The sequence below is a fragment of the Mastacembelus armatus genome, unplaced genomic scaffold (assembly GCF_900324485.2).
Source record: "Mastacembelus armatus unplaced genomic scaffold, fMasArm1.2, whole genome shotgun sequence".
NCBI lineage: Eukaryota > Metazoa > Chordata > Actinopteri > Synbranchiformes > Mastacembelidae > Mastacembelus > Mastacembelus armatus.
In genome coordinates this window covers 18094-45406 of record NW_022872883.1, presented here as the reverse complement: position 1 = coordinate 45406, position 27313 = coordinate 18094, and the positions used below count along the sequence as shown (strand labels likewise).

The window sequence follows — 27313 nt, the reverse complement described above, 5'->3', positions numbered from 1 at the left end:
TCATCAGCCCTTCCTCACCTCATCTATCAGTCATTGATCTATGACACATTAAAGCGATCTAATGTAAAGAAACCCAAAGTAGTTTATTAATGATCAGAGTTATTGATCCTCTCAGGCTCATTACACATCAAAGCTCAGTTTCTTTCACAGAAGCAGCTGTTTACTCAGAGCGGCACAAACAATAAACTAACAAAAAACGGGTCAGAACAACCTGAACATGAATATGTGAGAAAGATGTATGTAAAATGTTCTTATACCAGGAAACTGATGACGGTGTATTATGTGTTGGGAGACAGATTCATCAGCTTGTCAGACTCTTTTTTTTCAAGTGCTCTTTTGTTTCAGGTTTTTCTGAGCCAATCAGAAACTATTCGATGACCACATTCCACTAAACACAGCTGCAATCGAAAACCAAATCCATGTCCCCAACCCTGACCTGTACAACACACCCACCTGAGGATGTGATCAGTGCCATAACTGGTGTAGATGTTCAGACACTGACACGTCATCAGCTGCAGGTTTGTTCAAGAACATGTGATCAGTCAGAGGTCAGCAGGACCCACCTTTATTCCTGTTTTCACTCGGCTGCAACTGAACAACTGACAACACGGAGACACTCGTGTCTTCCTCTGTAGTTTCCATAGAACTGATCTGACACGGTGGTTTTGTGGTTAGCACAGTTGCCTCACAGCAAGAAGGTTCCTGCTTCGAAACCCAGCAGAGACCTTTTTGCGTGGCGTTTGCGTGTTCACCCTGTGCTTGTGTGGGTTTATTCTGGGTACCGGTTTCCTTCCAGAGTCCAAAAGGTTGTCTCTATGTGGCCCTGTGACCAACAGGGTCCACACTGGACTTTCAGTCAGTATAGGACACTCTGTCTCCTACATATTTTGTTCTCATGTAACTGAACTGTTCCCCATCTCCCCCTATGGAAACATTGCCTCTGCCCAGATTCTGCTGTGATCTGGACAGATGAGGCAGACTCCCTGGGACCCTCTCAGAGTAAAAGTAGATCTTCAGCAAAATGACAATATAAGGAATACAGCCTGGTCCTTTGAAATCTGGAAGTTCCAGCTGGGTTCAGTCTAAATACCAGAGCTAGTGTGGGGCAGGGACCTGTCCTGTCTGAATCCTGCTCCAGACTGAGGTTGTAGCTCTTCAGTACCATGCTGTAGTAGTTTGGGTTGTCCAGGGGCACCTCTGGGCTGCCAGGTCCATTCAGTCCTCCGATGAGACCAAGACTTCTGACCTTGTGGACTGGACACAAACACATCAACTGTTGCATGTACTGACCCTTGTGCATGTTCACAGTCCAGTTTGGAGAATCTGACCCAGTCCACGTCACATTTTGGCTACAGTTGGTTCACACAGACTGTTACAGACATGGGGCAAGCACCTCTCAGACACTGAAGATAAAGCATACAGTAAACATAATTGTCTGGTCTCTTAAATCCTGGAGGTGTCAGCAGGGTTCGGATTACATACTGGAGCTGGTGTTTGGAGGGGACAGGTCCTGTATTCTGAGTCCAGCTCCTGGTCCTCCTCCTGGCCAGGATCCAAGCTGAGTTTGCGGCTCTTCAGGCCCGTGGTATAGTAGTCCAGGTAGTCCAGGGGCTCCTCGGGGCTCTCCATCCATCGCAGGCACAGGATCCTCTGAAAGGACCTGCGGAAATTGTCTGACAAGAAACCGTAAAGCAGCGGGTTGGCGCAGCTGTTGGCGTACCCGAGGACGACGGCCAGCTGGCTGAGGGTGGGGTCATGGTGCTGCAGGAAGACCCCTACCAGCTGCACCACGTGGAAGGGCATCCAGCACACCACGAACACCGATACCACCACCGTTACCATCACTGTGATCTTCCTCTCGGACTTGCGGCGCTGCTGCCAGCCGGCGCGCAGCGCCACCACCCGCAGCTGGCTCAGGATCAGCACGTAGCACAGGCAGATTGCCAGCACCGGGAACAAGAAGCCCATCAGGAAGGCGTAGACTGCGAACACCGCCATCCAGCGCCGCTGCGGCTCGGGCATCTGCATGTTGCAGGCCACCGAACCATCGCTGTTGGGGGCGGTGGAGGAGAAGAGGATGATGGGAAGGATGACCAGCAGCGAGAACATCCACACGCACACGTTCACCAGCTTGGCCACGGTGGGCCGCCGGTACCGGGACGCCCGCAGCGGGTGCACCACGGCGATGTAGCGGTCCACGCTGAGCACCGTCAGGCAGTAGATGCTCGTGAACATGTTGATGGCGTCCACGCTGAGCACGAGGCGGCACAGCAACGCGCCGAACGGCCACCGCCGCAGCAGCGCGGCGGTCACCACGAACGGCACGCTGAGCATCAGCAGCTCGTCTGCCACCGCCAGGTTCAGCAGGTACAGGTTGGTGGCGGTCTTCATCTTAGCGTAGCGGAAGATGACGTAGATGACCATGGAGTTCCCGCTCAGACCCACCACACACACCACCGAGTAGATGGAAGAGATGAGAGCCGCGCTGCCCGCCGACGGAGCCCCGCCGCCCGGCGCGGAGCCGTTACCGGATCCGTTCAGCAGGAAGAAGCCGCCGTCGTCCTCCAGAGAGCTCAGAGTCACCGGGAGAGGAGAAGGGGAGGAAGATGAGCTGTTGCGCTGCATCACAGAGAAAATGATGGAGAAAAGTCCAGAATCACATCAGCAGGAATTAGAAATGAGCCGCTGTTGCTCTGCAAATGATCCGGTTCAACCGGAGAGACGCTCCGGTCCCGAGAGAGAGAGCGGTAGGGGGCGGGGGTCCCTCCTCCTCCTCAACACGTTACTGAAACTGAGTCTCTTTATTGATAAACTCAAACCTCATGTAATTGTAAAGAAAAGAATTTTACTGAAATATGGAAAATTGTCTTTGGCACACCACGGCACAAAAGCAGCGATCTAACTTTATAACGATATAACAGTATAACAATATAATACAGCGACATAATGTTAAGTAGAATATTATAACGCGCAATAACGGCCTCACCTCATGTTAGTAATGTTGTTATATCAGTGATTTAATGTGTGTAAAAGAAACTTTACTATTTCTAATACTACTGATACTACTAATAATAATACTAATGAATATAATCACTGAAAATTTGTCAGTGTGATGCTGTAGAGTGGAACAGGTAAACACAGGTAAACTCTCCATTAGTAGGGTTAGGGTTAGGTTAGGGTTAACTCTATACTGTAATAAAAAAAGAATATAGTCATATTGAGTATATCACATGAACATAGATGATGGCCAATATATTTCTTTTTTACATGTATAATTTAATCTACGAATGACAGAATATTAGTAATATAATATATAATTAGTTAATACTGTGGTAAAATGTGTTTTTATGGAGATCAAATGACGGTAGGTGTAATTCTCTTTCTGTCCTGAGGGGGCGGTAATGCTGCTGGCAGCTTCCAAACCGCCAAAACCTTTAGGAGAAGAAGATCCAAACCGTCGAGCGGTTCGGTTCAGCAGGACTCGTACTTATTTTGTTCGGTGTAAACGGTAAGAGAGAAAAAACAATATTTTCCTAATGTGTCGGTGTTGTTATTGTACAAACTACACTTTTTGTTGTTTTCAGCGACGTTACCCGTTTAACAAGTTCGTTTTTAGGTGTTTCCTGTTTGGTTGGGTTCGATTCTGTCCAGGTTTATACAACACTGAACAGTCGTGTAACGTTAGATACTTTATTGTTCCCCTGATTTTGACTCGAGACGTTTCGCATCGTTTCCTTCTGTGTTCCAGATGCTTCAGTGGGATTTGTCCCTGTTCTCGGTGTCTCCAGCTGCCGATCTGTTGTCCAGGTGTGTCTCCAGAGAAGCTCTGTTCCAGGTAAAACCCTCCTACCAGTTGATTGCTTGTAAACCGACCGTTCATGTCGTTTTTGTCATGATCCACCTGTTGTCTGATGTGTGTGTGACTTCAACAAAGTGAATGAGAAAAAGAAAACCCTATGGTGGGCTGGTTTTGTCCTGTGGGACTTATGTCTAACAGCCCTGGTTTATCACCTGAGAGCAGAATGCTCTGTATCGATCTGTCCTCAGGAGGAAATAGACTCCGCCTCCTCCAGGATGAGCCCTGTCTTCACCTCCCACCTGCATGAGGCTGAACAACGAATCAAGCTGCAGAGACAGCTGGATGAGGTATGCTTCAGTCTGATGTCACATCCTGTTCATCTTTTTCCAGTCTTTGAATAATTCATATTTGATTTAGTAAAAATCTCCAGTTTATTTTTAAGATTTTAGTATTTGAGTTTCAGAAATCAGCAACATACCACAATATGGTTGTTTTTATATCATCACCTTTCATTTATAGTTTCAGTGACTTAAATAGCCGTGCGCCCTAAAGGTGCAAAAGATGTGTGTTCAAAAAGACAATAAAACAGCAGAAATGCTGGTGTTTGGATTTTCTGACATTTCTTGTTGTTTTCTAGCTTTCAGAAAAGCTTCTTGGATTAATGTTGAACTGAACTCAAATCTTATTAAATTATTTAAATTAAATTAGTTATTAAATGACATTCATGTTGGTGTGAAGCGTCTCAGCTGATTTTTCTGATTGAACCCGGACTGTTGTGTCCTCCCAGCTGGAGCTGGAGATGCAGCTGCTAAAAATGCAGAAGGCGAGTGCCGACATCACCCACATATTTCACCTTGGTGAGTGTTTTGTTTCAATTGCTCATAAACTGAGCTCAGCGTGTAGTTATTTACAGCACTTACAGCAGGAAAATGCCTCTCACAGTTCGGTCTTGTCAATGGCTTAAAACAGACATATAACTGATTGGTAGTTAATCATCAGGAAATCTATTAGTTCTCTGACACCAATTCTGTTTTTGCAGCTCGGAAATTCCAGGTGTTGCAGAAGTTCTGTGTTCACCTGCAGGACATCCTCAGGGAGCAGAACAGTCTGAGGCAGAGACTTATGCGGCCACTGGGTCGCACCAACTTGCCCATCCAGGCACACCTGCACAGGTAGGAATGTCTCCATAGCAACTGTTGCCTAATAAGTCCATTTAGGAAATTGCAGCTCTATTTGTTTCAAATCTGTGTTTCAGGTGTGTGCCGGTCTGTGTTTCAGGTCTGTCGTGGATGTTGTGAAGATGCTGCTGGATTTCATAGAGGCTCTGGAGGAGAAACGGAGCTCCTTCCACAGCTGGATCACGAGCAGAGATGATGTTGCTCAGCTGGTCAGTCACATGATATTTGTATTTTATTATTTTAAATTGTTTTATTTTTATTATACAGTCAACTGTTTATTATTATTATTACTGTTATTGTCATCAGGGGTTCTGTCAGTGCCACTGATAGAAAGAGGGAGTACAATGATATAAACAACTGCTGTATGACACCACAGAGCTCATGACAGAAATAACACTGGAAACTTCTGACTCCACACGCTTCTCTATTGGTTTTAGATCTAGCTTTTGCTCCCGGGATAGTTCTGTTCTCTGTTTTTCTCTGTTTTGTTTTATGGTTTTATGTTCATCTTGCTGTGAGCAGTCACAGTAGAAATGTTTCTTCTTCATGTCTTTGTCTGAATTGACACTGACCTGGCCTTATTGGACCCACTCTCTCTGTATTAGAATACCTCTCTCGCCCAGCTGCTGACTCAGGTGGTGGAGCTGCAGACTTTGTCCAATCAGGTTCTTCAATTGAAGCTGGTGGGCGGCAGCTTGTGGTGTGACAACCTCTAACCCCTCACCTTCATCCCGCTCATTGTGGTTGGACTAGTCTGTACATGGACAGTTTATATTTCTATGCTCAAAACCATTGTGTTACGAACTGAAGACTTTTGACGCTCTTGTTTTTTGTAATAAAAACTGATTTTAATAATGTGTTTATGTTTCCTGACATCTGTGTCTGAAACACCTGAGCCCAGTGCTTTGTGTGTGGAGTTCTTCACATCAGAGTCTAGAGGTTTTAACTCTTTAAAATTCAGCTGGAGCTAAAAAATACTTAAACAACTCATCCTGTCCAGGAGTCCAGGAGCATATGTCATCACTTCATCTCATGTCCCAAAAGAACACCTGAGATTAACTCCTCCCCCTAGGTCACATGGTCACACCTGAGCTGGACCAGTAAACCCAGAACCTGATGACCAACTTTATGATGTAGGTTCGAAACAGTGAAGACGGGTAACAGGTGGGAGAGCTGGACAAAGTGGACCAGGCCCTCAGGAGCCGGATCTTCCCGACCCTGCTCCTCCGTGTTGTATTGGTGTATTATCGTTGCAGCTGTCGTCCAGCAGAGGGCGCTTAACCAAGTGCAGAAGAAGGATGTCACGTGTTTCCGGGTTAGTCTGCGTAGATGACGTTCCTCTAAGGGATTCAGCTGCTGTTTGATTAAACTCAGCGAGAACCGGTAAAACGAATTCATTTATCCCACATTTTCCGTCATTTAAGGTGTTAATCTTCCCGCCGCGGTCACAGATTTTATTCTGCCTGATCAGCTCTCTGCCTGTGTCCGTATGAGCACGGCTAGCTGGGCTAACGGCTATCGGCTAAGCTTTAGCCGATAGCCCCGTAAACAGCTGGCACGGTGTTACTATGAAACTGATCAGCAGCACCGTGATAATCAATAGACACCCAGTCAGTGTGATGATTGGTAATGTCAAGTGAGCAGAGACGGACTGACGTCTAATGATGATAATGTGATGAAAAGTTGAATAATTGTTGTTTGAAATCAGCTTCACTCGCGGAGTCAATTAGTCTCTAAAATGCCTGAAACTAACATGACATGTTCAGGTCAGTACTGCATCAATATCAGTCTCGATTGATCAATCTGCTAACTATTGTTTGATCAGTCGTTTTGTCTTCAAATGTTTTGATTTGTTCAAAGCTAAAGAGATTGACTTCGCTGTGGCAGCAAAGGCTGTAATCAATAATCAGTCGATTTGTTAAACTAAAAAAAATGGTCAGAGAAGTTACAGGTTGTTTTGGTCATTGATTCCAAATTAATAGAAATAAATTATCTGATTATTATGGTTCTAATATGGGTGTTGAATAATTCAGGTGAATCTGAAGGAGTTGATTAGGTTGAGTCCTGTGATGATAATAGTAGTAATAATAATACATCAGTACAGCAACACAAACTACAGGTCACATAATGGTTGTAAGGGTAACTGAACCACAGCCCTGTTGCCATGGTTACCCACCAATTAATCTGCTGGCCTGTGCATCCCTCGTGCTCTCTGAATGTATCATGACATGACATTGTGTTAGTCCGACTAAAACCACACTTATAAAATGAGTGTAAACGTGTTAGTCCGACTGAAATTGCACTAAATTGGATTTTTCTAAGTCAGACACAGGTAATGCAGGTGGGCTTCTCCTGCATATACACACAGCATTCCCCTCATGCTTGTATACTGGCAGAGCAGTAGCCCAGTTGATTGGTGTAGTCAAGCTGCAGCAAGACTGGACTGTACATGTAAATGGACTGAGTGTTATTTTTAAAGATCTCTGTGACTGTAGCATTGATGTTTTCTCTCACCTATACAGGAAGTGTGTCGCTGTTCTCTGCAACATTCACCTGACAGCCGAGTGTGCTCAGTAGGGGTTCTCCTCGATACACAAAGTCTTTTTTGTCACAAACGGTAAGCATATTGTCATGTTTACCTTTCATACAAACACACCCGGCACCGAAAATCTGTTTAATTCCTCTGAACTTTATTTTAAACTTGAAGAGTGTTTCCACAGATCTCAGATCAGTGTGAATGAATTTTGGTGAAACGAGTGTAAAATATTATTTCAGTTTGTTGTTATTCAGCTCTGTGTTGATCACTGAACTTATAATGATGGCACTGCATCACAGCTGTTCCTAATATTTTGTCCCCTGATGTGTGTAAATACAATGTCCAGTACAGCTGTGAATTCAGCGATCAACAGAACCACATGTGCACATTTCTGACGCACATGGACAGTTTGTTGTAACAGTCTGACATTTGTGATGAAAATTGGACCATCAGAGGCCTCTACCTGGTTCCCCTGGGTAAACACAGTTGCCCTTCCTGAATTGGGTTCTGTGATGAGTCTGTTAGTAATGGGTTGTGTGTGTTTTCAGGATCTGTTCTGACATCATCATGGTGTTAGCCGACCTGGGGAGGAAGATTACCTCAGCGCTGAGGTCGCTCAGCAATGCCACCATTATCAATGAAGAGGTAACTCAGACAAGACTGGGGTGGTGTTTAACAGGATTTTACTGAACCTGAATCTGGCTCTGAATCTGCTTACGGAACCAGTATGACTGTTTTTGGTGGAATCACATCATCTGTCCTGTTTTTATTTCTCTGACTGCTGTAACAGTAATTGTATCCAGAGTCAAGGTCCAGGTCCTCACGCCTGATTTCATTCAGCCCCAATTGGACTTGATTTAGTCAGAATCTGATACCCCGTCTCTGTTTCAGGTGTTAAATGCCATGTTGAAGGAGGTGTGTGCTGCACTGCTGGAGGCTGACGTCAACATCAAACTGGTCAAACAACTGAGAGAGAATGTCAAGTGAGTCCTGATCCAGAAGCTAGATGTGGTTCAGTCCAGTTCAGTGGCAGTGAGTGAATTCTGTCCTACGTGTGCTCCCTGCAGGTCTGCTATTGACTTGGAGGAGATGGCTTCAGGTCTGAACAAGAGGAGGATGATCCAACATGCTGTCTTCAAGGAGCTTGTCAAGGTCAGGCCTGGAGAAATTCTGGAAGAATCAGGGAATCCCAAACCCTTGGATTTTCCTGAACTTTTGGCACAATTTTCAGTTAATTCAGTAATTTGTGAGTAAGTGAACTTGAACTTAAACAGCATGTCTCAGACCAAGAACAAGCACAATAAAACTGAAACAACAATGTAAAATAATAAAAACACAACAGTGGGTAAATTTTGGCAAAGTTGGAAAAACAGTTTATAGAAAGCAATACTTCAGTTAGACATATTAATGATGGTGTGCTGATTGTGTATCTATCCTGTGTGTCTTTGCAGCTGGTGGACCCTGGCGTGAAAGCCTGGACTCCCACTAAAGGGAAGAACAATGTCATCATGTTTGTTGGTCTGCAGGGCAGCGGGAAAACTACAACATGCTCCAAGGTGATGACATGCCTGTGATTTAACCCCGCCTCCTGAGCCTCATGTCCTGTTGTGCTGTCTGTTCTCACTCTGTCATTTCTCCTGCAGCTAGCATACTATTACCAGAGGAAAGGCTGGAAGACCTGTCTGATCTGTGCTGACACCTTTAGAGCAGGTGAACAAATCATCTGACTCAATTCTTCACGCCCCTCAGAAATTTCCATGTGACCGTAATCCTCCTCTTCTCCATCAGGTGCCTTCGATCAGCTGAAACAAAATGCCACCAAAGCCAGAATCCCTTTCTACGGCAGGTGAGTGTCTCAGCCCCCTCTCACATGGCTGTTAGCCCCCTGTGTTGTGTTCAGGTACTTCAACCTGACTGTTAATCCTGTGTGTTGTGTTCAGTTACACAGAGATGGACCCGGTGGTGATAGCTTCAGAGGGCGTGGAAAAGTTTAAAGCTGAAAACTTTGAGATCATCATTGTGGACACAAGTGGACGACACAAACAGGAAGACTCGCTGTTTGAAGAGATGCTTCAAGTCTCCAATGCTGTGGTGAGTACTTGAATGCACCGTTTACTTAGGTCCATGCAGTGGTGTGTCTCAGCCTCTCCAGATGTTTCTTTCGTGGTGTTTCCATAGCAACCAGACAACATTGTGTACGTGATGGATGCGTCAATTGGCCAGGCTTGTGAATCGCAGGCTAAAGCCTTTAAAGATAAAGTGGACGTGGCGTCAGTGATCGTCACCAAGCTAGATGGACACGCTAAAGGAGGCGGAGCTCTGAGCGCGTAAGACCATCATCCTCTGCTGTGTGATGTCACAGCAACCCTCAGACTGTCTGTGTTAACGCTCTTCTCCTGCTGGTTCCTGTCAGTGTGGCAGCCACCAGGAGTCCCATCATCTTCATTGGAACAGGAGAGCACATTGACGACTTTGAACCATTCAAGACCCAGCCATTCATCAGCAAACTGCTCGGTAAACATGTTCATGGGTCCTGATATTTTGTTTTTTCAGGTTCTCCTGGACCACAAAGATTCAGATTTAACATTACTACTGTACTGAACTGTGTGTGTTTCTCTGATGTGTGAGGTCTTTTTAATGTACTTGTTTGTGTTCAGCTGCAGTCTCTTCTCATAGAGACGTTTTGATAGATCAGTGTTTCCCATGCCATTTCCTGCCAGCCGGCTACATGTTGTTCACAGTGTTTCAATGGAAACTGACAATAACTCCTCTTCCTGTCAGGGATGGGTGATATTGAAGGATTGATTGACAGAGTAAATGAACTCAAACTTGATGACAATGAGGAGCTGATTGACAAACTCAAACATGGTGAGACAGTAAAAAACACACCTGGAGAATACGCAGTGCATTCCCGGTATGATGACTCACCTGTGACATTTGACCTGTAGGTCAGTTCACCCTCAGGGACATGTACGAGCAGTTTCAGAACATCATGAAAATGGGACCCTTTGGGCAGATCATGGTAAGTGCACATTCACCTGCCGCACCTGAGACACATGACCTGTACTTCAGTCACATGGCACATCAGGCTCAAGTGACTCAAACATGTAGCGTGTTGTTTGTTTACATATGAATTTGTGAGCTTCACTGTGTGTTGTGCTCAGGGAATGATTCCTGGTTTTGGCACCGACTTCATGAGTAAAGGAAATGAACAGGAATCAATGGCCAGGCTAAAGAAGCTGATGACCATCATGGACAGCATGAATGACCAGGGTAACGCACCCCCCCCCCCCCCCCCCCCCCCCCCCACACACACACACACACACACCAAGCCTGTGCAGGAGCAAAGTGGTGTTATGATCTTATGGTAGATGGCAGAAGTAACTTTCTCCCTTCTGAGAAACACAGGCCAACAGTTGGTGAGGCAGGTAAACAAGCAGGTGTTTGCTGGGGCAGGTCCAATCTGGAACTCAGCCCCCATCCCTCGCTGGTTTGACTGATGTAGCTGTGTCTCCCTAGAGCTGGACAGTAAGGATGGAGCCAAACTGTTCAGTAAACAGCCCAACAGGATCCAGAGAGTGGCTCGGGGATCGGGAGTCGCCACCAGAGACGTCCAGGAACTGCTGACTCAGTACACCAAGTTCGCCCAGATGGTCAAAAAGATGGGGGGCATTAAGGGGCTGTTCAAAGGTAAAACCATCATCTGTTGTTCATACAGAAGTAAGAGAGAAAAAAATGAGAGAAAAAGTTTGAGTCTGTTTGTGTTTCAGGAGGAGACATGTCCAAAAATGTGAACCCATCTCAGATGGCCAAACTAAACCAGCAGATGGCCAAAATGATGGATCCCAGAGTCCTGCACCACATGGGTAAGACATCCTCCTGTTGCACCGTCTCACCTGTGCACCTGCAGCTTTGTCATCCATGCAGCTTCCGGGCAATGTGACGAGAGCACATTCAGACACAGCGGCCCACCTCAGAATAATAATTCTCTAAAGTACACTGGACAATCTTCTCGTAATTGCGGCTCATAATGAATGATGTGTTGCTTGTGGAACGGTTCAGAACTTGCTTGTGATTAATCATCTTTCTATGATTTCCTTAGATCAGAGTGAGTTAGTGACAGTTGTCAGTACATCAGTAACACGTCAAAGAGCTCTTAGTAGATAATTCAGCATTTTGTTATAGGCTTAAGTGCTTCAGTGGCACTTACACTCCAGTCATATCCTCAGCGTGATACTATTGATCTGATCGGTCCATGGGTTTCCTGCTTTCGATCAGCTGATTCAACATCTTTCATTATTGTGTGTATTACACCGTTGAAGAACAAACTTTTGAACCTTAACTCAAAATGTGTGAAATGTTAGAAAAACATAAACACTGTGTTTGTATTTTTAAGGTGGAATGGCAGGTCTTCAGTCAATGATGCGTCAATTTCAGCAGGGAGCTGCTGGGAATATGAAAGGCATGATGGGATTCAACAACATGTGACCGCTGACCAAGCAGCTGCCTTAAAACATAACACCTTAAAGCTCCACCTTCTGACAGATACAGGTGGAGAGGGTGGGGCTTATAGTGAGCAGGAAGTGTAGAAAGACAACTGAAGGAGAATGTTTGAATATTCATTCTTTGCTGCAATTCTGAGAAATAAAGATTTTCTGCTTTTAGAAAAACACAGAAAGAAGAAAGAATCATTTAAAGGAGCAGTTCAACATTTTACAGAAGTGTCTTCACAGTTTTTATCTGAGACATCTTAGGAATAAGTAAAAATGTTTGGCTGCTGCTTTAAAGATGAGTATGAGGGGAAGGAAGGTTGTTGCTAGTTTTTTGGGCCTTGTTAATTTAATTCTATATGTTTGTGTATACAATTTAAACAGACTCATTCCTGATTGGATGAGCTGACATCAATTGATGAAGATGTTGATGACATTAGTGACAGTATTTTTGTCATATAATAAACATTTTTATTGCACAATTTTAAAACCTGCAGTGTCTTTATTGATTTGTACTTTGAATGTTAAAACTGAGATACTGTGTCAAAATTATATATATTGTCATATCAATTATATACATATTGTGTTTACATGGTATTGTGGTATAATATGTTGAAATTGTAAGACATTAAAATGTAGACAGTATATTGAAAATGCTAAGGAACTGAACTAAAGTCAGACTTGAGAACAAATGTCAAATTCAAATCAGTGATTCTTCCACAGTGATAAAGAAAAAGTAAGTAATAACAAAAAATGCAAATGTTCTAAAACTTCATATTAAAATTCATATACTCTGGGAGTTAAACACATACACTAAAGTCAACAAAAAGGTTTATGTAAGACAATCCTTAAAATTAGTTATTAATTAGTGTCCTAACCCTAACCTTAACCCTAACGTGCTATCTCCTTTTACAACTTAATTTTCTTATTTTCTTTGTAGAATCAAAATTATGTCTACGTTGAAATATTTTAGTGAGGAAAAAGAAAATGAGCAATATAACATTCTAGCGATTTATTTAAAATTATTTTGGGATATTACATATTACTATATTTTGTAGTATTATGATTTTTTGGAAAGAAAATTATGTTTATGATATTCTATTTTTCTATGATATAATATTAAGAGTTAGGCCGTTGTATGTTTTTTTTTTACTCGTGGCATGTCAGCTCGCTCAGGAATGTGATTCCAGAATATAGCTCGGAGTGAGACGTCTGTGTGTTTGTGCGCTCTGTGTCTTGACGTGGCGCCGCCGCCATGTTGTTTTGCTTCGTTGTCAGTAGAGGAGCGGCGGCGGCGGAGCGACGGTAAGTCACTGATTTACCTTCATGCACAGGCTCACCTGGATATGACAGAACCCCGGCTTCACCTGGACTCTGCTAGGTCATTCATTTTCCTTCCTGTACTTGTCACCTGTGTGACGTTAATGACGCAGCTAGTTACTTGCGAATTTAGCTGCTGTTAGTTGTTAGCTCGGAGGCTAACTGGAAATAAAATAATTTTTATTGTGTTTCAGTTTGAGTTCAAGCATCCAGGTGAGTCATTAACACACGTATTGTAACGTTACCTGATGGCATCATACAGGTATTTGCTATCGTCAACCTGTTTTTACTTTGATATAAACTGGACTTTAAATATTAAAGATTAAGTGATCTCAGAGATGATCAGGTCTGCTTGATTAACTCCAGCTTCCCTCTGCTAATTATCAGCAGAGTGGAAACTAACAAATAAAACTGAGTACTTTTACAACGTTTACTACTACTACTACAACTACAGTACTTCAAAGTATACCTTAGAGATCCATGTACTTTTAGAGTCTTCTGCAACTAAATCTCACTGAAGTAATTTTTACTGCTGGACAGTTTTCTGGGATGGTTGTTGTCTTTAAATGCTCAGAAAAGTGTACAGAGTTTGGTGGGTGGGGCAGTGCAAATTCATACAATTAATTTAAATATAAAGATTTTGCAGTACCAGCAATGAAGTCCAAAAGTCCAAATTAACCAAAATGAAAACAAATCTAAGAAGAAAACGGAAAAGGCAAAGTTCTGATCTGTACCAGGATGACTTCTCATCACTGTGTGTACTACAACCGAACACTGACACCCCTGGCCCCCCACAGCTGTTCCCTGACTGTGTGTCCGACTCCCTGTGTCTGGCGTTGCCATGGCGACCTTCCCAGAATACATTGCTCAGAATGAGGAGCGTGACGGTGTGCGGTTCAGTTGGAATGTCTGGCCGTCCAGCCGGTTAGAGGCGACCCGGATGGTGGTGCCGGTGGCGGCACTGTTCACCCCCCTGAAAGAGAGACCCGACTTGCCCCCAATCCAGTATGAACCTGTTCTCTGCAGCCGTGCCACCTGCCGTGCCGTACTGAACCCACTCTGGTACGCACTACATCACTGGTGGGGGGTGTTGGGTTATTCACCTGTCTGTCTCACCTGTGTCTAATATCTAACACCCACCTGCCTGTGTGTTTCAGCCAGGTGGACTACAGAGCAAAACTGTGGGCCTGTAACTTCTGCTATCAGAGGAACCAGGTAAATAAATGTACCTGCATTTTATTGAACCTGAATCCAGTTCAGAACCTGATTATCAACCCAGATATTTGAAGGTCCCTGATCCAGGATTTCAGAGTTGTTAGAGCCAGGCAGCAGAAGTTAGGTCAGGTGTTAACCGCCCTGTGGTGTTTCAGTTTCCTCCATCCTATGCTGGGATCTCTGAGGTGAACCAGCCTGCAGAACTGCTGCCTCAGTTCTCCACCATCGAGTACGTGGTCCAGGTGAGACTGACAGACAGGTACATACAGTGTGGCAGGTGCAGAACATGATCTCTTATGTGAACTGGTGTGGTCTCTGGTCTCAGCGGGGTCCACAGATGCCACTGGTCTTCCTGTATGTGGTGGACACCTGTATGGAGGACGAGGACCTGCAGGCTCTGAAGGAATCTCTGCAGATGTCCCTGTCTCTGCTGCCCCCCACCGCGCTTGTTGGGCTCATCACCTTTGGTCGAATGGTTCAGGTCCATGAACTTGGCTGTGAGGGTATCTCCAAGAGCTATGTCTTCAGGGGGACCAAGGACCTGAATGCCAAGCAGCTGCAGGTAGATAAGTACCTCAACCACAGCCCGCTGATATGATTTGCTGTCATGTTGTTGTGGTGCAGGCAGTTGACAGGTTGAACAGTGAATAGCTCTGTAACTTAAAGTGCTGGTGACTCTGCAGGAGATGCTTGGTCTGACAAAACCTTCAGCCACTCAGGGACGAGGTCCTCAAACTGCTCAACAGCCGTTGTCCAACAGGTAAAACACAGAAACAGCAGCCTGCCACCATGATCAGTGAACAGCTTCTGGTGCTGCCTAGAGCCACTGGAGCTCTTAAAGTAAGTTTGTTTTTCTTCACTTACTCAACTATGGGTTCAGGTTCCTGCAGCCGGTGCAGAAGATTGACATGAACCTGACCGACCTGCTGGGGGAGCTGCAGCGGGATCCCTGGCCGGTCACTCAAGGGAAGAGGCCGCTGCGCTCGCTGGGTGTGGCCATGTCCATTGCTGTGGGCCTGCTAGAGGTGGGGGGGGGGGGGGGGTAGCTTAATTTCAGCCTTCTTTCTTTAAGCTTTACCTGGCTCTCCCACAGAACCTGAGATTTTTTTTTTTTTTTTTTTTTACCTACAGTGCACCTTCCCAAACACAGGAGCTCGCATCATGACTTTTATCAGTGGGCCTGCAACGCAAGGTCCTGGCATGGTGGTGGGAGATGAACTGAAGACCCCCATCAGGTCCTGGCATGATATTGAGAAGGACAATGCCAAGTTCATGAAGAAAGCCACCAAGGTGGGTGAGAACAAGATAAAGCACTTTTATTGAATGTTTTGGGTATAGGGCTAGGTTTACAATAATATTTACTAACTGTTTATAGAGCCTGAAGACTGTATTATTTTTTGTTAATGTTAACACGTTTATCTCAGGTCAGAGGTCAGGTCTGGGTTAAGCCAATAACCTGTGTGTTTTGTGTTGTAGCACTATGAGTCTCTGGCCAACAGAGCATCTACCAACGGTCACATCATTGACATCTATGCCTGTGCTCTGGATCAGACTGGGATGCTGGAGATGAAGTGCTGTGCCAATTACACTGGGTAAACATGCCCCCACCTGGTTTCTGAGCCGTTCACAGATTTCTGCGAATGTTTCCTATGACTAAACTGCTGTGAACAGAACTGAGCACATCTGTGTGACATCTCTGTGTTTATCTGCAGAGGTTACATGGTAATGGCCGACTCCTTCAACACATCTCTGTTCAAACAAACCTTCCAGAGAGTGTTCACCAAAGATGTTCAGGGATCCTTCAAGATGGCCTTTGCTGCCACGCTGGAGGTTAAGGTATGAACAAGAATACATAGGTCTTGCCCCCAGCTCAGCCTTTTGAAAAGACTACACCTCCAGCTCACCTGTATCATGGGTGAACACACTTACTGTTGTTTCCTATTTCAGACATCCAGAGAGATCAAAGTATCTGGTGCCATCGGACCCTGTGTGTCTCTGAACGCTAAAGGACCCTGTGTCTCTGAGAATGTATGTAACACAGCTGACCTTTGACCTTGCCCTGCCCTTGATGTATGACACAGGTTTACAGGTGGACTGTGTGTGTCTTATAGGAGATTGGAACTGGAGGAACATGTCAGTGGAAGATATGTGGGTTGGATCCGAGCACCACACTTGCGCTTTACTTTGAGGTTGTCAACCAGGTATGCACAGTTGGCCTCTGATCTTTAGACACACTCAGTTTGGTTCATTACATCAGCATGTTTGACATTTAGATGCCAGTAAGACACAGGTGAGAGAATGTGGAGTTTACTGATTAAAGGGCAAACAGGACATTGAGAACCACACAACAAATATTACACACAGAGCATCAGCTCCAAATCCATTAATTCAATTTATTATAATGATTAAATAATTATTCATAGTACAACATGGTTTTCTGTTTTCTTCTTATTAGTGAAGTGTTTCCTCGCTTGTTAAACTCTGTGCTAAGAATTCCTATGGTCCTGCTGGTTAGAGAACGTTCTGGTTCAGTGAGATTAAATGTAACATTAAGTTAACCATTTTAACTTCAGTCGCTCTGTTACACATTCCGGTGGTTCCATTTTATACTATTTCATCAAATAGAAGTGACGTTCTTCAGAGGAGATCCTGTAATTTTTGCTGTTGAATCACTTTGGTCAAGGTGGTTTTGGTGGGTTTTTTTTTGGCGATGACAGTGGACATGTTGACCTGGTCATAATGGTAATGTGATTGGTCATGTTAAGGCGGAGGGCAGAGCTATGTGGACAGGACTCTGGATGTGTCCTAAAACACACACACCTTAGGATCAACTTGCTGACGCTCCGACGCACTGCTGCTCTGTATCTCCTGGAGACACATGGACAGACAAAAGTTTCCAAAAAGCATTTCATGTCATGGGAAAATCTGTTTTTATAAGCTTTCTGTAGGATAATTTGTGTTCCACCAGAGACTCTTTGAAAGCAAACCAGGCTACTGACATTGCAGTTTTTATTGGCTTTGAGTTTTACTTACATCTGCGTCATGCAGGGGATCCATGGGTTGAGAGCAGCACTGGTCAGAACCAGCCCGGCTGACAGAGCAGATGTCACAGCAGGGCTCTACTGACCAGTGAATGTCCCAAACAGACACACTGAGATGTGGGGCAGCTAGCAGACAAGCAAACACACTGCAGCCAGACAAGAAGCATTAGAAACACTGGTGCTGCAGCAACAGACTGGCTGGAAAAGTCTGGGAAGTGGGGCCAGAAGGCTGAGGACCAGTTGCAAAGGTCTGGGGATATAGATATGGTCTAAAGATAAACTGATATTTTTTGTAAATGTCGCCCTTGCAATATGGTGTGTGTGTTAACATCAACTCACCTGTGGTTGTGACCATCACGATGGAGCTCCTCGGGTAGTTGTTTGCAGGAACATAGAAGCAATGCAACTCGTTACACATGAATGTTCCTCTTCTGGCCTGTTTCCTGGCCACGCAGACAATATATCCATACAGACAGCACGTGGTGAGGATTGGCACCACAATGCCTGATATCATCCACAGCAGCACAAAGTACCTGTTGTCAGGTGTGCAGCTCAGGCAGCAGAGGAATCGTGACTCACTGTAGATGTAGCTGCTGAACCCTAGCAGGGGCAGGGTGGTATTGACCAGGCCAAACAGCCAGATTAGGACCAGCACCACGTGGCTCTGTCCGGCTGTCCAGATATTGTTGTAGCTGAGGGCGAAGCAGATCTCTGTGAACTTGTCGACAGTGGCCCAGGTGAGAGAGTGGAAGCCACTGCCCTGACAGAAGGTGCCCTCGCTGGTGTAGCCATCAGTCCAGGAGAGGCTGTTGTAGACTCCCAAGGGAGATGGTAGAGAATCCAAGAGCCAGATCACTGAGGGTGAGGCTTAGAATGAGGTGCAGGGTGTCAGACCAAAGCTCCTTGTTCAGGAGGAACACCAGCAGGAGGAGGAAGTTTCCAAAGACTGAGGCCATGGTCGACAGAAGCATCAGGGCAGCATACAGTGTCCTCAGAGCATCCTCCATCTTCAGAGAGACTCACAGGGCAGGAAGTACTTCACAGGCCAGATGGGACACCTGAGGACTTTGAAAAATGTTTTCTTGGGTCGATGCTCAAATTACCACAAATTCTCGATCTCTTTTACATATTCAAAATATATGAAACCTTATCCTTTTCTTGGAAAGGTGTGTGGTGTAATGAAACAAATTCCACCATCATGTTTCTTTTTAAGGGTTTCAGTGAGGAAGTCACATCAGCTCCCCCTCTATTTCCTCCACTTGGCTTCAGACATCCAGACTCACAGACACCAAAATGCTTCTGTGGTTATCTGCCGGCTGAGGTACAATGTGATGAGTCAATGATGAGACGCCTAAACCGTCAGATGAGGGAAAGCAGAGCAGGTGGCGACTGCCTGTGTCTTTACTGCCTGAGCCTCGCCTCGGCCTCGCATTCTTTCCTTGCTGTTCTGGCTGCAAGATGATGCTGAAGTTCAAGCAGACTGACAGTTTCGTCAAAACTGCTGATCCAGATCTAGACTACTGATACAGTCTGTTAATCCTGCAGGTCTGATCAGCTTCAAGTTTGTGAGTGACATTAAAATAGTAAAACCTGCAGAGCAAGCAGTTGCAGATCGAACCTGTCAGCCCATTTGCTTTAATGTTTCCTCTGGAGGAACGGGGCCTGGAGTGTCCCTGCTCTGGGTCCGAGACTTCAGATGTGAAAAAAATGCAAACAGGAATTAAGAACCAGTGATTTTGTTTATCAGGTAATCCAACCACTGTTTTTCAATTCATTTGTTCAATAATTTTTCTAGTATAATAACAAAATACTCTTACAGTTTCTTAAAGCCCAGAAAACCAGTATACAGGCACATGAAGCACAGAAAGCAGAAAATCCTCATGCTGGAGAAATGAGTTAGGGTTACCAGAGTTTCACATAATTCATCAATTGATTATCAAAATACTCTTTCTAAAACTTTCAGGTCTACCTGAAACTGTACAGTGGAAAACAGTCCACTTCACTTTGGTTCAGTCCTCCAAAAGAAGAAGCCCCTGGACTTCTCCATAAATCTCAGTCGGTCAAAGGTTATATCAGGCGATAGGCAGGTGGTATTGACTGATTCCTGTGATCTATAAAGCTGCTGATCTATAAAGCTGCCAATCTGATCTGAGTCTGATCAGGTCTGAGCCTGAGGGCACACTGCAATTGGTGTATCCTGCTGGGTGTATGTTTTAAGAGGCGTGTTGCCATGACACACCTCTCCGTCACCTGTTGAGGTGATGATGAGAGGACAGGATATTGGATGTGCAGGTAGTGTTGACCTTACACTCAGCCAATATCTGTATGTGTGTGTGTGCATTTGCGGGTTCACATGACACTCAGCCTGACTAACAACAGGTGTACAGGTATCTAATCACAGTCATCGTCACCCGCTGCTGCTGCTCACCCTCTGACCACTGAGGTGCTCATGTCGGTGTCAGCCAATCAAAGAACAGGATTCTGACCATGGTATTGTGTTTGAGGCTTAGTGTGATCAGAGAGAATCGGGTGCAAACAAGTGGATGTTATATGTCTGTGCTGCTGAGTCACATACCTCCAACTGCATCAGATGATTTGCTGATTGATCAATGTTTACATCACAAAGCGATGTGTTGTGAGCTCAGTGGGTGGAAGATCTCAGCTGGAACAGAGCTGTATGTTTAATGTCTACTTAAAAACAAATATCTCCTTGTTAAAGACCGGATCAGATGTCTCTTGGTGCTAAATCCACCTGGAAACAATCCAGACAGATAGATTATTGGTTATTGTTTTTAAACCTATTTATTTTTGTTTTGTTTCAGCACAACGCTCCGATTCCTCAGGGCGGCCGAGGAGCAATCCAGTTTGTGACTCAGTACCAGCACTCGTCAGGACAGAGGCGCATCAGAGTCACCACCACCGCCAGGAAGTAAGACAGCATACACAGAATCCAGACCTACAAATCTGTAGGCCACACAGCCCTGTCGACCATGCAGATCTGCAGACATGATGTGTTCACTGACATCGGGTTGAGTCCGTGAACTGCTCAATGTGCTGGACTGAGGTCTGTCATGAGGTCTGAGAGCAGGTTTTCTGAAGTTGATCGATGAAGTGGTAGATATGTTCCTTACTAAATAAAAGCTAGATAATGTAGAGTAGAAAATCAATTGAGATAAAGAGCCAGAGCCAAGCATGAAGTTTGGCTTTATTGAGGCCAACACAAAACGTTTATATTTAAAAAGAGTGGAGAGAGGGGGACTGCCCGGTTGCACCAAATAAATATAACAAAAAAGGTCTGAACTCAAAGGCTGAGAAATAAAAGAAAACAAAAAACTAGTGTAACTAATCTAAAAAAGTGATTTTTACACCTAAATAATATAGTGGTGGCAACAACCAATAAACCTAGTGTATCTCATGAGAAAAGAACTATGTGATGTAAGATGTACCACTCACCTAGTCAACCTCCCAACCACAGATAAAGGTTTAAATAAATTTTAAAAAAAGAGTATTCTCTGTGTTATTTTACCAGGAAGTCCCTTGAGATTTAATCTCTTTTACGAGGGAGACCTGGCCAAGATGCTAACTAGTGCACAGTCCTAACAACAGACAACACAGAAATTGGCTATAATAAATGCAACATTACACCGCACATATACGCCTTCACTTAAAAATAACAAGTACACATTTCAATAACTTTAACGATTAGCATGAAGGAGAGAAAAGCTTTCCTCCAGGCTGTGATTGGTCTGCCATGTTCTCTAACTGAGGATCTCCCCACCCCCACCCATCCAATGCACACACAGCTGGGCAGACGCTCAGAGTCAGATTCAGAACATCGCGGCGTCCTTTGATCAAGAGGCGGCAGCCATCTTAATGGCGAGGTTGGCGGTGTACCGTGCAGAGACGGAAGAGGGACCAGATGTTCTCAGATGGTTGGACAGACAACTTATCAGACTGGTATGAAGACCAGGGTCAAAGTAAAAACTGATCTGTTAAAGTGTTTCCACAGAGATATTAAGACTTTTATTTAATTCTGTTTCTGTTCAGTGTCAGAAGTTTGGAGATTATCACAAAGACGACCCAAACTCCTTCAGGTTCTCAGAGACCTTTTCCCTCTACCCCCAGGTGATCCACATTCACAGTACTCCAATCCATATCCACAGTACTATGATCCACATCCATAGTACTGTGGTACTCATCCACAGTATTATGATTCTCATCTACCCACTGATCATTGGGTAGTAATCACCTGTCATCACACTGAAACATGTGAAAAGGGCCTTTGAAACAAAGTGTAGGCTGCTGCAGTTTTGCATTCACCTGTTTCTGACGTGTTACCTGTGTGTCTGTTTCAGTTTATGTTCCACCTGCGGCGCTCTCCCTTCCTGCAGGTGTTCAACAACAGTCCAGATGAGAGTTCCTATTACAGACATCACTTCAACAGACAGGACCTGACTCAGGCTCTTATCATGATCCAACCAGTGCTCTATGCTTATTCATTCAACGGCCCACCTGAGGTAGTTAAACACACCTGAATACACCTGTACATGTACACATTTACTAATGTAGTAGTGAGGTAAACAGTTACTAGTTACCTGTCATCTCAACGTGAGGTGAAGCCTGCAGTATTAAAAAGTTCACGTGAAATGTTACTATAAGTGAACAGACCCTGTTTTTGTAAGAATAAATACTGGATTAATGATGACTTGATGAGTAAATACATTGATTGTTGGTCATATCTATATCAATATTAGCAATATCTCTAGCAGCCAGTCCAGAGACAGGTGATGTCCACACCTGTGTATACAGGTGCATCTGTACTGAGATTGTCTGAAATTCAGTGTTCAAAAGCTGAGACAAAGCTTTAATACCGCAAAACAGAGTCAAATCTATTGATCAGAGTTCGATGAAGGATTGATTGACTTTGTGGGTTTCAGCCAGTCCTGTTGGACAGCAGCAGCATCCTGCCAGACCGAATCTTGCTGATGGACACGTTCTTCCAGATCCTCATCTACCACGGAGAGGTAGCGACACACTGAATCACTGACCAGCTTATGATTTTAACACCTTGACATACCTGCAGATAGAGATCAAACACTTCTTTGCAAATCAGTGAAAAGCTGTAAATTCTTTAACAAATAGACTCAGAGGATGAACTTCGGTAAGATTACATAGAAGTTTTACTTGCAAGGACACAGCATCTCAGTACAGCATTAGAGTCACTGGCTGCTTGCAGCCCAACACATCAGTTTTCATGGTAACACAAAAGGGAGGTGATATCCCACAGAAAGACATCTGGGTCCTTATCAATTAGTCAAGGTTAGAGCAAACTGTTCTCACTGAGAGAGCAAAAATTATATTTTCACGATACACAGTAGGCCCTATTCAGAAGTGTTTCAGTTCTACTAAAGTAAGGTGGATCAGGTCACTTGAGAGTAAACATTTTTAATTCCTCTAACAAAAGCAAAATAAAAAGCACAGTCCTGCGATTGTTTCACACAGGTGACGTGATTTGTTCTGTAGCAGCACTCATATTTTGATCGTTATTGCACATCTGAAAAAGATTTTTCAAAATAAAACAATGTCTCTAAAATTTAAAAATACTCAAATTGGTGTCATTGAAATGTTTTGTCAAAATTTACAAATGTTTGTAAAACAACTTCCACCCAGAGCTAGAATTAGATTCAGACCTACAGAGATACATTGGGATGTGTGGGTTGAACACTGTTGAACTGGAGGACCTTCAGATTGACAGTGAGTCAGAAAGTGTAAACGCTGTGATGTGAAGTGTTTCGCCATCTGTGCATCCTGTCAGACTGTTGCCCAGTGGAGGAAGGCCGGCTACCAGGACATGCCTGAGTATGAGAACTTCAGACACCTGCTCCAGGCTCCGGTTGATGATGCTCAGGAGCTGTTGCACACTCGTTTCCCCATGCCCAGATACATCGATACAGAGCATGGAGGCAGCCAGGTAACATGCTCAAATATACACACCTTGGCATATGCCCAGTGGTCAATTTATTAGGAACTTCTGTCAGTCTGAATCTGATCTCACGGTATAACCATTTGCAGCCCCTAAAACAATCATCCAGGTGAGTGAACAGCTGTGAAAGATCTGAACACAAACTTAACATTAAAAATTCATGTTTTCCAGGCTCGATTCCTGCTCTCCAAAGTGAACCCCTCCCAGACCCACAACAACATGTATGCCTGGGGACAGGTGAGATCCTCACCTTTACCAGTGACCTTTATCTCCATCCGGCTGAATCAGTTTTAATGAGCTGTGTTCTTTGCAGGAGTCTGGAGCTCCTATCCTGACTGATGACGTCAGTTTGCAGGTGTTCATGGATCACCTGAAGAAACTTGCAGTCTCCAGTGCCGCCTGACCTCACCTGTGCCACCTCACCTGCCCGTCTTTTGTTTACTGGTATATTTTGCATTTGCTGTCTGAGTTCCAAGCAACCAACAAGCCACACAGACTGCTGAACTAATCACCTGTCAGCCTCATGCCAACCAATGAGCTGCAAGTTCAGGACAGTGACAGTGATGTCTGCTTGACTCTCTGACTGATGACTGTCGCAAGAGTTTAGATAAAAAGTGAATAGACCAAGACCCCAAAGGACCAGGTCAGCATTTCATCACGTCCAGTAGACTGTAAAAATTTAGAAACATTGTGGTTTAATAATCATTTAGTCTTGGATGGGTCCTCCCTGAGCCAGTGATCACAGTAAGCTTTCAGGACAAGGTCCAGTGTGCCTCCTCACAATAAAAGCCTGCATGATTTTTCTGTGGAAAGCTTTTAATGTGAAACAACTATAGGAGGTGGATGCTTTGATTGATGCAAATTAAAGAATCAAAAGTGTTACAGTAAAGAGTTTCATTTCATTTCTGAGAGATGTTAAAACCATCTCCCATTAAAACATTTGTTGATGTGAATATGGTTTTAATATTTTGAAATAAATACTTTGTTTTCCAATGGGTTGTGATGAAAAGTGATCTTACGGACAAAACATTCACAACGCTGAAAGTGGAGGCAGGCATTAGACAACATAAATGTAATTTGCCGTTAAGAGTCAAATCAGGCAAACACTGGTTTGGTTCTTTAACCAGAAGCAGAGCTGAGGTGACATCCTATTCGTCACTAGCAGGCTTCAGAACACATGATGTTAACTGGTTTTCTCAGATTTAAAAATGTCTTATCTTTTCTCTCACTGAAATCAATAGTCCTGAAAAAAGTAGTTGGAACATTTCTTCACTATCAGAACCTGTGAATTTTGTAGACATGTCAAACACAATGCTGGATGTTTTTCACTTTCTTCACTGGTAGAGTCAAACACTAAGTCTTGCAGAGGAGACATGTCACTGAGTCTGTTTCTAATAAAACTTTGCTGCAAGATCAGTTCCTGTTCTGTTCTTCACACAATGTTGACTTTATTAATTAATGTTGAATCTGGTTTTTTATCACTTTGTTTGCTCTTGTTCTAATAAATGTGGTTTCAATGTTTTCTGAGGAGATAAAGAAAAGAGTCAGAACGAGTCCTGCTGCCTCCTGGATTGGACTTTGCTTGTTCTCTTCTTGCTTATACCCATTTCCCTGACAATGTTGCCATGGTGTTGACACTCCTCCCTCTTTGTTGCATGTATTCATTTCAGTCTATTTGTACAGTGCCAAATCACCTTAACTTGTTTACTATTTTCATTCCAGGCAAAGAAATTTACTGTTTGCAGATTGTATATTTTGTTTTGCCTCTGACAAGTTTTGTTGTGGGTCCACAGATTTTTTATTTGAGAGCATCAGTCTTTAGTTACAAAGCAAAAAGTTTTTAGATTTAAATGTTTTGGTTGCATTTCTGATAGCAATAGAGTGTGAGGGTTAAGTGTCTAATGACAGTCAATAAGTGGGAGTGGTGATGAGCTGAAGACTTTGGCCGGAGGTCTCTGACTTTTCCAGTTATTAATGTAGTCATATTCCAGGGACTGACTTGCACACTGTTAGCTAGCTGCTAGCATTATCACAGAGCTGCCTGACATTTGCTGCTACTACCAAGCATAATTTTGTAGTCAAACGTAAATGAAGATGTTTCTTTATTAAAGGATAACCTATTATTCCTTGTTATTACAAACTGACCTGTAAAAGTTGTCAAAAAAAGTGTGTACCAGTAAAAATGAGTACATATTGCTCTATTGTTTTTTCGTAAATTAAAGTCAAACCTGTTTTGTTTTTGTAAACTCTTGTATGAGTCAAAGCATGTATAAGTATTTATTTTGTAAAAAAATATGCAGAAAGATTTGTGTATGTTAGCTCCCTATAATCAGGACAGTAATTTTTAGTAAAATATATATGAGATGAGATATTTTATTCTTCCCTGAAAGAAAACAGGTACATATTTTTGTCAGTTTTGTTTCAGAAAACAAATAAAAAAACACAATGTTGAAACGTGTGGCGTGAATAACAAATTTGAATTGATAAAAAATATTTTTTTCTATTCAATTATTTTTACCATCTGTTCGTGCCTTTGAACTTTACCCACTAACAAAGGGCGACCCCGCCCCCTCAGACTCCAGCCAATCACAGTACAGTGCTGTAACAGTTTGAATCACGGAGACGCGGCTACCGCAGAGATGTTGCCGGAGAAGTTTGATGTTCACAAAGTTTGATGTTCACAAAGAAGATGCTGTGTTTGGACATTTGTAAAAAGGTTAGTGTCGTGTTTGTTGAAGTTTCCATTGAACATTTTCATAAGCGTTAGCATTGTGTCTGTGAAGCTACTTAGGCTACATACGGGACAGGCTAATGTAGCCGGGTTAGCATCAATTAGCGTGTTGGTGTTTCTGCTGGTGCCGCACATTCTCCATTTGGACCGTTCTCCTGGGGAGCCACATTTGGAGAGGATGAGATTTGTTGTGCTTTTCTGTTACACGGGACGCTGTATGCGGCCCAGCTTGCCTGGACCTCTTAAAAAAACAGGGTCAGATTCAACTTTTCGGATCCATAAGTCCATAGTGAGACTTTAAAGCACAAATGGCGCCTGTTTCCAGTGGGTGGGTAAGACAAAACGCTATAACTGCTAAATTAATTGTGATTAAAAAGTAACTTCGCCCTTAGACTGTAGTGTCATCAAACAAATTTTGAGCATGAACAGTGTCCATCTATTTAACTTATATTACAAGAATTGTTTTAGCAATGCTTGTTTGGCTCCCTAACTTTTAGGGTTAGTGCTAGGTATAGTGGGTGAAAGTCGCGATGACTCTCATTTGCATACTGGCTGTGATTGGTCAGAAGGAAGTTAGAAACTCAGCAGACATGGAGCTCAGAGGACAAGCAGGCGGAGTTGCATGTGAATAGGAGGCACTGTGTGAATTGAAAAGCAAGCAAAATAACAATATATACTGAGGAAAAAATGAATAAAATATATATATATGAGATGAAGTAAATCAGATGAAAAAGAAGCGTTTAAAAAATATGTAAGGTTGTTCCATTAACAAATGTATATATTTCAGACTTGCATTTTGACTAGTATCTCACAAGAGTCAATTTGTTTTTGTTTGTTTGTTTTATGACATGAAAATTGTGGTTATTGTAGTGGATTTGAGCTTAATTGGATTAGATTTGAGCTTAATTTGCAGTGTGTGAAAATGGGCAGAAGGGAGTTTGAAAATGCTGAGAAGTGAGTGAAAATAGAGAAAAGTGAGTTTGAATGATGAGAGAAGCAGACTGTAGTCATTGCTGTGTG

At 43.6% G+C, this 27313-nt stretch overlaps 4 protein-coding genes across 8 annotated transcripts; 3 read left to right on the top strand and 1 right to left on the bottom strand.

Moving 5' to 3' along the window:
• Window positions 1–769: 769 nt before the first annotated feature.
• Window positions 770–2625, bottom strand: sstr1a (somatostatin receptor 1a). The gene is made up of 3 exons (XM_026308400.1): window positions 1479–2625; window positions 1091–1254; window positions 770–823 (listed from the first exon to the last, which is right to left on the bottom strand). Exons 1-3 carry the CDS (start codon window positions 2623–2625, stop codon window positions 770–772), a joined length of 1365 nt encoding a protein of 454 aa, XP_026164185.1.
• A 770-nt stretch (window positions 2626–3395) lies between these two features.
• Window positions 3396–5836, top strand: haus2 (HAUS augmin like complex subunit 2). The gene is given in 8 exon segments (XM_026308416.1): window positions 3396–3508; window positions 3749–3835; window positions 4048–4146; window positions 4587–4656; window positions 4839–4971; window positions 5078–5186; window positions 5583–5672; window positions 5674–5836. Coding segments are annotated over 7 exon segments (645 nt in total). The 5' UTR covers window positions 3396–3508; the 3' UTR covers window positions 5731–5836.
• A 414-nt stretch (window positions 5837–6250) lies between these two features.
• On the top strand, window positions 6251–12493 carry srp54 (signal recognition particle 54). 2 transcript variants are annotated; one of them, XM_026308426.1, is made up of 17 exons: window positions 6251–6360; window positions 7500–7594; window positions 8062–8158; window positions 8405–8496; window positions 8581–8665; window positions 8965–9069; window positions 9157–9223; window positions 9302–9359; window positions 9454–9604; window positions 9692–9840; window positions 9927–10027; window positions 10295–10381; window positions 10462–10535; window positions 10678–10786; window positions 11033–11203; window positions 11284–11379; window positions 11910–12493. In XM_026308426.1, the coding sequence occupies exons 3-17, from the start codon at window positions 8081–8083 to the stop codon at window positions 11999–12001; spliced, it is 1515 nt and encodes a 504-aa protein (XP_026164211.1). In that variant the 5' UTR covers window positions 6251–6360; window positions 7500–7594; window positions 8062–8080; the 3' UTR covers window positions 12002–12493. The 2 variants fall into 2 exon arrangements, with proteins under 2 accessions (XP_026164211.1, XP_026164212.1); XM_026308427.1 differs by lacking the exon at window positions 6251–6360 and adding an exon at window positions 6600–6743 and having other exon boundaries at window positions 11910–12001.
• A 728-nt stretch (window positions 12494–13221) lies between these two features.
• Window positions 13222–24978, top strand: sec23a (Sec23 homolog A, coat complex II component). 4 transcript variants are annotated; one of them, XM_026308411.1, is made up of 20 exons: window positions 13222–13308; window positions 14121–14385; window positions 14481–14538; window positions 14694–14780; window positions 14864–15100; window positions 15222–15298; window positions 15419–15563; window positions 15670–15828; window positions 16015–16130; window positions 16251–16374; window positions 16486–16566; window positions 16650–16739; window positions 20402–20508; window positions 21383–21536; window positions 21627–21704; window positions 21935–22096; window positions 22517–22603; window positions 23395–23550; window positions 23734–23799; window positions 23876–24978. In XM_026308411.1, exons 2-20 carry the CDS (start codon window positions 14165–14167, stop codon window positions 23963–23965), a joined length of 2295 nt encoding a protein of 764 aa, XP_026164196.1. In that variant the 5' UTR covers window positions 13222–13308; window positions 14121–14164; the 3' UTR covers window positions 23966–24978. The 4 variants fall into 4 exon arrangements, 3 of the variants coding, with proteins under 3 accessions (XP_026164196.1, XP_026164198.1, XP_026164199.1); XM_026308413.1 differs by having other exon boundaries at window positions 13265–13384; XM_026308414.1 differs by lacking the exon at window positions 13222–13308 and adding an exon at window positions 13426–13536.
• The last annotated feature ends 2335 nt before the right edge of the window (window positions 24979–27313 follow it).

What these genes read in the sequence shown, in the direction of transcription:
- sstr1a (XM_026308400.1), bottom strand. Translation starts at nt 2,625, where the DNA reads ATGCAGCGCAACAGCTCATCTTCCTCCCCTTCTCCTCTCCCGGTGACT. An exon ending in CCAAACACCAGCTCCAGTAT is followed by an intron (nt 1,255 to 1,478) that starts GTAATCCGAACC and finishes GTTTGTGTCCAG; the next exon opens with TCCACAAGGTCAGAAGTCTT. An exon ending in CCTGCCCCACACTAGCTCTG is followed by an intron (nt 824 to 1,090) that starts GTATTTAGACTG and finishes TGTTGGTCACAG; the next exon opens with GGCCACATAGAGACAACCTT.
- srp54 (XM_026308426.1), top strand. Translation starts at nt 8,081, where the DNA reads ATGGTGTTAGCCGACCTGGGGAGGAAGATTACCTCAGCGCTGAGGTCG. An exon ending in TTCAAGTCTCCAATGCTGTG is followed by an intron (nt 9,605 to 9,691) that starts GTGAGTACTTGA and finishes GTGTTTCCATAG; the next exon opens with CAACCAGACAACATTGTGTA. An exon ending in ATTCATCAGCAAACTGCTCG is followed by an intron (nt 10,028 to 10,294) that starts GTAAACATGTTC and finishes TCTTCCTGTCAG; the next exon opens with GGATGGGTGATATTGAAGGA.
- sec23a (XM_026308411.1), top strand. Translation starts at nt 14,165, where the DNA reads ATGGCGACCTTCCCAGAATACATTGCTCAGAATGAGGAGCGTGACGGT. An exon ending in GCCGTACTGAACCCACTCTG is followed by an intron (nt 14,386 to 14,480) that starts GTACGCACTACA and finishes TGTGTGTTTCAG; the next exon opens with CCAGGTGGACTACAGAGCAA. An exon ending in TGCTGTGCCAATTACACTGG is followed by an intron (nt 16,131 to 16,250) that starts GTAAACATGCCC and finishes GTTTATCTGCAG; the next exon opens with AGGTTACATGGTAATGGCCG.